We start from the raw sequence: 9,586 nt of genomic DNA on the forward strand, positions 1-9,586 counted from the left end.
CCCCCCCCCCCCCCAAATTAAAGCCCACCCAAGAGGATGATAATGACGTGACCCGGATATTAATTTGCAACAGCAGACTTAAGGGATGTAAGCATGCAAAACAAGTAATGGTCTTAACCAGGAAATGACAATTACCTTCTCCTCAGGTTCCTTCTCTTCTCGCTCAGCAGCGTTAGATTCCTTATTGGTGTCTTCAGCATCTTCCTGTCCAGCTTGTTTATCAGCCTCGACAATCTTCTCACCATCAATAACAGGTACTTCAGTCTCCCTGAATTTGGATTAAAAACCAACATTGAAACTAAAAGAAAATCTTGATATGTAAAGACAAGGGCAATAAGGAAACAAAAAAATTGAGATGACAGTCTCACGGTGCAATATCATCTGCAGTAGTTCCCCAATTCCCACGACCAGATCCCTCCCGTTTAATATACTCATTCCTATACAATAGAACAGATCAATAAAGATACAGACATGTGCACAAGAAACAAAGACAACCACGATAAGCACGCCTTAGAGCTATTGAAAAAACCAACAAAGGGAATAGAGAAATGCACTCATGAGAATTTCAAATAACTGAATCACTTACCCACGGCCAGTTCCACTTCGTCGATCAAACACTCTCCTTGGGCGTTCCCCTTCTCCTTCTGCAGCATCCCCGTTATTGAAACCACCACGGCGACCTCCATGGAACCCCCCACGTGATCCACCGTATCCACCTCTCCTTTCAGAAACCTTTCCTGATTCTCCATCTTCTGGAGCACTGTACCGCCCAGAGGATCCATTATTGCTCCCAAAAGCATTCTCATCAGCAGCAAAATCTTGGTTGAACCCACGTCCACGCCCACGACCACGGGCTCCACCACGTGGACCCCCACGACCTCCTCCTCGCTGGCCGTCACTCCTGGCGTCACTCACTGCTCAAAAAAATTAATACACAAATAAGCTATGGGAAAAATTATACTCCCTCTGGTCCATGTAAATGAATTGTTGGGGTATGGCACACCCCTAAAGAAAAATATTTAAGGACAAAAATTAAAGGCTACTTTCCACTATTACCCTTCTGATTATCCCAAACTATTCTCCTAGAAAATGTATAGTAGTTAAGAACCTCATTAAATGAAGGGTACATATGAAGAAAAAAATCCCAACACTTTTCTTTAACTTTGAGCAGTTCACTCATTTTGAACTATGAAAAAAGTCCCAATAGTTCACTTGATATGGAATAGAGGGAGTCCTATTAATGAAAACGTCCGTAGTACAACACATGAAACAGATATAAAGAAACTCGATATGTGACCTAGAAGTTGATTCACAACAGATGAATACTGAACTACAATAAAGGAAAACTAAAGAGCAGCAAAGTCCAAAGAGTTTACTTGCCAGTTATAGAATTATGATCCTACTAAACACGAGCAACAACACCAAATATGACACATCAAACAGAGGGACCAATCAGGAAACACAAGAATGGCGTTTTCTACAAGAGATTATTACAAACTGACACACAAATTCCGGCCAATCAAATCCCCATACCACGAAGTCCAATAGTCTATAACAGTGCTTTAATACCACAATCACATAGGAAAATATCTTCACATCCATTTGCCCAGGATCATATTTACTAAATAACAGACAGAAAATAACTGCTTAAACATTGAGAAACCTACCACTAATTCCATATTATAGCCTAGAAGTTTGATTCAGACTCCCAACTAATCCTGGATTGATACATAATTGACTAACTGGTTTTTATAGCCTAAAAGTTTAAGCATGGAACTTAAAATTAATTTCATATATTTCTATAGCCTAAGCCCTAACAGTGTAACATTGAGAAGACAAAAGCAACATTTCCAAGATAAATACTTCATGTGGCATAGACAACGAAAGACAAGATGAAGACAAGCATCACCTTGCACATAGCATGTATTCTCATTTAAGGCCCAAAAAAACTAAATTTTCTACACTTGATATTTTTTCCTCACCAATCATATAATACTCAACACTTCACAAAACAGTTCTTACAAAATGCCATATTCATTCATTATTACAACAAGAAGAAAAATAAGAACTACTACACCTCAATCCAGACTAACTGGGTAGCTATAAAACTCTACTACATAAGCTCAGCTCCCCATTCGTGTTGGTTCATTACAACATATGAACCCAAAAAATACAAAACAAAAGTATAATGCATTTACATGAACCCAAGCACAGAAATGTCTTAAAATGATTAAAAACGTAACAGTACCAAACAAACTCAATTTTAGACACACATAATCGTTTTCCTCACCAATCAAATGATACTCAATACCTTACAGCATAACTTATTATAGAAGCCATATACATTCACTACTACAACAAAAGAAACAAAAAAAAAGTATCTTCTACATCTCAATTCAAACTAATTGGATCAGCGATATGAACCATCTACAGTAGCTCAGCTCCATTCGTGTCGATTTCAGTATAAGCACAAAAATACAATAAAGTTATGTATACATGAACCTAAGAAACCAAAATATTTTAAAATGATTAGAAATGGTATATTACCATTACTACTACAACATGGCAATAAAAATAAGAACTCCTACATCTCAATCAGAACTAACTGGGACACCTATCTGAACAGTCTACATGAGTTCAGCCCTGTTACTGCTGGTTTTAATATGAACCCAGATACACAAAAAATAGTATAGCATATTATATTAGCATACTCAATTTTCTACACAACTTGATCTTTTTCCTCATATAGTACCCGATACCCTACACAGAACACCCAAAAATACAAAAAAGTATGAACAAATATGCATCAACTCAAAACACAAAAATGTCTAAAAATAATTAGCCATGGTATATTACTACTACTGCTACTATTACACCAATAACAACAATAAAAATAAGAACTTTTACATATCAATACAAGCTAATAGAGTCAACCATATTCAAAATTGGCTCAGTTCCACACGATATATATAAACCCCAAACACCAAAAAGTATAAAGTCAGAACACAAAAATGTTCAAAAGTTAATAGAAATAATGCATTACTATTTACTGCTACTACTACTACAACAAAAGCAATAAAACTAAGAACTTCTACATCTCAATCTAATTAGCTCAATCCAAACTAAATGGGTCAGCTATATGAGCCATCTATACTAGCTCAGCCCCACTCGTTCCAGTTTAACAAGATATATTATAATTTATTCAACAAGAACAGCAACAACAACAAAAATAAGAACTACTAATCTCAATCCAAACAATAGGTCAGCTATATGAGCCATCTACATTAGTTAAGCTCAATTCATGTAGGCTTTAACAATATGAATGAATATACACCAATCCAAAATCACAAATATGTTCAAAGATTGAATATTTACCAGCCTGAGAAGGAGGAACCGGCTTGGAGGGCAACTTAGCAGCAGGTTTAGTAGGCTGAACTGGACCCTTCTTGGTTGGTGCAGATGCAACAGGAGCCTTTAGCTGCTGAGCAGCAACTAGCAAACTTGGGTCCTCAGCATCATCATCCAAAAGGTCGAATGGGTTCAAAGTAGCCATTTTTTCTCACTCTTCTGGGAGCAGCTAAACAGATATATAGAGAGAGTGATGCAAAGAACCGATTTTTTCAATAAATCAAGAAATCACTATAGATTAAAATCCATGTGAAGATGAATTTATGGGTAAATTTGAAGGGAAACAAATTTGTGGTAATTGTGAAAACCTAGCCAAAGCGGCTGATAATTGAGGAAGTGAAGTGAACCGAATCTTAAAAACCCTAGATATGGTGGTGTGGGGGTGGGGGTGTTTAGGGGGGTGGGGTTTGAGGAAAGGTTCAGTGTATGGGCCGGGGCAGTGGTTTGTTTGTTTTTATAAATTTCAAATATATATAATAAAGTAATTACGTGGTATACAATAAATATAGTCATAGTATTTTATTTATCTAAAAAATAAGCAACGGTAGCGCAACGGAGTGGAGCAGTCGCGATACTTCTTTATTGGGTCTTGTTGGTGCTTTCTAAACGGTAGGTAGGCGGCGGATGTGTAAAGTTTGGAGTTGTCGTTCGTGCACGAAGTCTGAGCAGGCACAGAGAAGGAAAGGCCAAACACTTCGAGTCTCCGACCTAACGGGAATGAGCAACGATGAAATAAGAAAACGAGGTGCTTGTGCGACTCGGAGAATATAAAACTTCTTGGTCAAGCCAAAAAGATTGTCGAGTGGATGCTCATACTCCCCCATGTCTGGCTCTTTATCTTACCCTTAACCTTAAGGAATCAAAAGTCATAGATAATGTATAATAACTATACAATATACATTATTAAAAGTCATGTAGAGTATACATTGACGATACACTATAACTTACTTCTATATGGGATATATTTGAAATATAACTAATCTATAATGAAGTATACATCTACCATACATGAAGTATATATTGGTTATTCAATCTCGATCAACTCAAAATTACTTTTAAACAATTCTAAAAATTTAATATGAAATTCTCTCGATATTTTAAGCCTTTTGATATATAATTCGGTTGAAGCAATTCACGTTTTTGTTATGTCAATTTAATAGAAGATGAAGGAGGAGGAAGTAGAACCAACAACAACAATAGAAAACAAAGGAGGAGGAAGAAGAAGGAAGATAAGAAGAAAACAAAGAAGAAGATGTAGCACGGCCATTTTTTAAAGAAAAATTAGGATCGAATGGCCATTTTAAGTAAAATAAATAAATTGAGGTTATAAAAATAGTAAATTTTAGGTTTAACAAACATAAAAATCATATTTGTATGCTATATTTATAGTTTGTATAATTGCGCTCCATAGCAAATTTTATGTTTGTTATGGCTATTAATAAGTATATTTCGGTATATATATACAAAAAAATCAATTGTATAACTTGTTTTGGTATACATATACAAAAGAATCAATTGTATAATTTATGTTGGTATAAAACGAGGAAGAGAGAAAGACAAAAGAAAACTAGGCAGGGGAAAGATCTGTATTTGTATAATTATAAGTGTATAGGACGAAATATATGTATTTGTATTTGTATATACAATTTTCTCTCGCTTTATACAAACACAAACGCAATTTATACATTTGTGTTTGTATAAAGTGAGAGAGGCGAGTGAGAGTGGCGAGCGAGATTCTTTGGGGGAGAGAGGCGAACAAAAAGATATGTATATATACAGTTTTCTCTCACTTTATACAAACACAAACGCATTTTATACATTTGTGTTCGTATAAAAGTTAGAGAGGCGAGGGAGCCAGTGAGGAACGAGGGTGGCGAGTGAAAACTTCAGGAAGAGAGGCAAATGGCAATAGTTTGCTACGAGTTACAATTAAATCAAACTGTGGTTATAGCATTTAATTTGAATTAATAATTTGTTATTTTACACAATTTCCCTAAACAAAAAATGGTAAATAAGATTGACATTTTACATAATTTGTCCAAAACAAAATCATCACATTCATGTAACTAAAAAAAAATATTTTTCCTTAAAATTCTTATATGATTTACCATAAAACAAACATTTATGTAATCTTCAAACCAAGAATTTCAGTAGATGAACTTGCACAAAAAGTTGTATTACTAAGACTGAAAATGATCATAAGTTGCATCTTGAATCCTAAAAATAAGGATCCTTTAGCCTGTGTACCGGAGAGCGGGCTTAGTTGATCAATTGAACTATTCTATGATAAAAACAAATAAACTTCCGTGAAAAAAATAATACGACAAAACGCTCTTTTGTAACAACAACTTCTTTGTTTGGAAAGCAATTCTTGAACTCACGTTCCTCTTTTGATAGGTTGCAAGATATTATATGTTTGCCATGATTTTCGTATTGAGAGAAATATTAAAAACACCATTAAACTCGGCGTGAATTGTTGGTTTCATCTCCAAACTATTGAAAGTCTCAAAAACATCCCTTTACTTGAAACCACTTAAATACACCCTTATACACTCTAAATTCTCACCAAGTTTAAGAGGGCTTTCAACATTTATCTCGGCTTTTTAATAAAAGCTCTATGCTCCTACAAGAGTTTGAAATCACTTACTATGTCGCAGATCGAAAATGTATCAAAATTTATTTAGTCAAGTAGAGAGTATTTTTACAGCTGTCAATATTTCTCAAACGAAACTAATAATTTGCATCAAATTCAGAACTTTAATACTTTTCTCTTTCTTATTTGGCTAATCATTTCTCTTGTAGATTTTTTTTAAAAATAACAATATAAATAAAGATTCATCCCTTCTAACTCGACGACATCACAATTTAAGTAACTAGACTTGAATTTACATTCCGTATATCTTTTGCAATTATTGCATGATAAGACTTTCAAAATACCAAATAAAAGGACCTATATTCTTGCTGGTAGAATATTGAATTTGTTACCAGAAAATACAAGTCTTTGTGCATGAACCACTCTTGTAACATTATATCATTTCTCTTTTAAGTTCATAAAATGACTATTACACCATATGTTCAGATTAAGCAGAAAACACCTCAATTATCAATTACCAGCGAGGATCAATTATATGAATCCTCATTATCAATTTTACTCTACTTGGATCGGTTTCACTTCAATACTAAATATTTTGAGACTCTACAATTACTACCATACAGTGAGTTAGACATCAACAACATGCCCATGAACCCAACATTTGAGAAGTGGAGTGTACACAGACCTTACCCTACCTTGTGGAGGTAGAGAGATTGTTTCCACGGGACGCTGAGTTAAACATCGTAATTGAAAAAGAGAAACATATGTAATTGTCTTCTAATAAAACTCCAATCAAAACTGATTTACTATGTAAACAAGAAAATATAAGATCAAAGCCTAACACCTAAATATGAAGGAAAAGGGTTTTCATAAATGTATAAAAGAAGTCAACAAAAACCCAGGGCATACACCTTCAGAAAACATCTAAATCTATACTCTAAAGAACAATTATGGAGTTTCCAAAAAAAAAAAATCTAATACAAGAATGCCCAAAGGTTCCGGGAAATATCATAAATGACGGAAAAAGGAAGACGGATCAGACGATAACAGTTGCTTTTGCTTCCTTTTTTACCTAATCCATGCAGGACTTGCTCCCTTACTTGGCAGCCAAGGAGGGGAATTGACCAACATCTTCAATAGATGGGGCTGAAACACTGTTGATTCCACCATATCCACCGCCATTACCTCTTCCACGGCCCCTGCCCCTACCACGGCCACCAGGGCGATAGTAACTTTCTCCCTCAGCAGGCTTCAAGAACTCATTTACGCTTTTTGTCTGCAAGAAATTGAATGTATCAAGCCTCGCAATTGAAACAGTAATTAAATTTATTGAACTCAAACCCATTCATGGATCAATGTCTTGTCTTTAGAATATTATACAAGATGGGGTCCTACTGAAGTGTAAACTTTCACCCTCTTCATGTGAAAAAGAAAACCAATATGCAATAATAACTTGGCACGTAGAGAGGATTCCGATAGACACGCCACTCAAGAAAATAACAGGAGTAAGGAAACCATAGTAAAATACTAAACAAGGAATGACAAAGCATTCTGAAAAAGGAACAGTAAAATACTGACACCAGCATAATTGTGTACTCAATTGGGGAGTACAATAGTACTGAACCTGCAAAAACTAGTATACACTATATAGAGGAAAATTATAATGATGACACCAACATAACTGTATACATGATATTACAATTATGTTGGTGTTGTCAGTATGGGTGGAGGTTGACCTTCCAGTCTAAAAGAGCATTTACTCGAATTTATTTTCCGGAATTCTAAAGGTATAAAAAGAAAAGACATTTTTTCTCTGTTAGGAGGAGCTTGTGCTTGCAGGGCGAATTCCGTCCAAGGCTAATAACAGGCAAAAGACCAATAGCGAAGAAGTATCGCAAGAGGGAAATGGATGGGGGCCAGCTATGCGCCCCTGTTGGATGTAGAATGGTGATGAGTTATTTAACTGATAGAGTTGGAGCATAGACCAGCGTGGATTTGGACGGTTGGGGGTAAAGTGCGGGCTATTGATACGGTTGTGGAACAAAGTCTCCTTGATTGTGGTAGGCAGTGTGTGGATAACTTTTGACAAATAAAGAGTTATTGAAATGGAAGTGATTCTCAAAAAATGCATAAAGAAATGATGCTATAATACCAATACAGCCACTTTAAAAAAAGAAGCTAAAGTACCTTTTTGTTTTTTTCCACTGCTTCTTTTTTCTTATCTTTCTCAGCACCCTGCCCAGACATAAAATTTCAAGCATGATGAATATACCAGCATACAACACAATCAAGTTCCTAATAGAGCAATCAAAATATGATAGCAGCAAGCACTAAATAACTCACCAATTTGATGAAGATCTCATCATCATTCTTCTTGTTTGAGAGAAGTTGCATGGATTGAAGTTCTTTGTCCAAATTAACCTTTCTTTCCTCTTGCTTTAGAGCCACCAAAGCCTTCCTCTTCTCTTCCATTACCTTCTCATACTCTTCGAGGGTCATCTCCTACAACACAAGCAGAGATGAATAATTAATAGTCCTGGATAGTGATCATAGATACACATGAATAAAAACAGCTGGAAACATGCAACTAACACTAGCAAATTGGTATGACTCGCATGTCATTTTGATGGTGGCCGATGATTGCATTGAACTTTTTTATCGGATGTCCCCGAAGGGACGAAGAATGCATTAAACTACTTGCTTGAAAAATGCAAATAGAATTACTCAATAAGCAAAAATCATTTATGAGTTTGAAGTTCAATTTGTTTTACTGAATTTCATTTTCGAGACTTGCGGAGGATTGTAGAGTTGGTATGAGATGAAATTTTCTTTAATAAATATATATTATTTGTTGAAAAATGTACATAAAACTTCTTCAATGGCAGTCCAGGAATTCAACAAAAAGGATGATAATGCTGTGACATTTGCAACAGTAGAATTAGGGCATGTAAGCAAGCAAAACAAATAATGATCTTCACCAGGATAACAGTTACCTTCTCCTCAGGTTCCTTCTCTTCTGGCTCAGCAGCAGAAGAATCCTTATTGGTGTCTCCAGCATCTTCCTGTCCAGATTGTTTCTCAGCATCGACAATCTTCTCACCATCATTAACAGGTTCTTCAGTCACCCTGAATTTGGATTAAAAACCAACATTAAACTACAAGAAAAAATTAATACATAGCCAAGGGCAATAAAGAAACAAAAGGTTAAGATGACAGTCTCACGGTGCAATATCATCTGCAGTAGTTCCCCAATTCCCACGACCAGAGCCCTCCCGTTTAATAAACTCATTCCTAGACAACAAAACAGATCAATAAAGATACAGACATATGCACAAGAAACAAAGACAACCACAATAAGCACGACTTAGAGCTATTCAACAACCAACAAAGGGAACAATGAAATGCACTTAGAGTGGATTTCAAAAATAGCAGAATCACTTACCCACGGCCAGTTCCACTTCGTCGATCAAACACTCTCCTTGGGCGTTCCCCTTCTCCTTCTGCAGCATCCCCATTATTGAAACCACCACGACGACCTCCATGGAACCCCCCACGAGATCCACCATATCCACCTCTCCTTTCAGA

At 35.8% G+C, this 9,586-nt stretch overlaps 2 protein-coding genes across 2 annotated transcripts in view; both read right to left on the reverse strand.

The window, feature by feature from the left end:
• LOC125841437 (RGG repeats nuclear RNA binding protein A-like) overlaps nt 1–3,730 on the reverse strand; it is a 6,231-nt gene extending 2,501 nt beyond the window's left edge. Inside the window, exons 1-4 of the mRNA XM_049520570.1 lie at nt 3,376–3,730; nt 587–914; nt 369–437; nt 136–268 (exon numbers count right to left, since the gene is read on the reverse strand). Coding sequence (XP_049376527.1) covers nt 136–268; nt 369–437; nt 587–914; nt 3,376–3,553 — 708 coding nt within the window. The 5' untranslated portion in view covers nt 3,554–3,730. The remainder of the gene's footprint in view (nt 1–135; nt 269–368; nt 438–586; nt 915–3,375) is intronic.
• Nucleotides 3,731–6,852: 3,122 nt separating this feature from the next.
• LOC125841685 (RGG repeats nuclear RNA binding protein A-like) lies at nt 6,853–9,586 on the reverse strand (the record flags this gene model as incomplete). The annotated part of the gene is made up of 6 exons (XM_049520852.1): nt 6,853–7,277; nt 8,189–8,236; nt 8,345–8,503; nt 8,995–9,127; nt 9,224–9,292; nt 9,444–9,586. Coding segments are annotated over 6 exons (732 nt in total), but the record flags the coding sequence as incomplete, so codon positions are not given.

Source organism: Solanum stenotomum, chromosome 10 (genome assembly GCF_019186545.1).
Source record: "Solanum stenotomum isolate F172 chromosome 10, ASM1918654v1, whole genome shotgun sequence".
Classification (NCBI taxonomy): domain Eukaryota; kingdom Viridiplantae; phylum Streptophyta; class Magnoliopsida; order Solanales; family Solanaceae; genus Solanum; species Solanum stenotomum.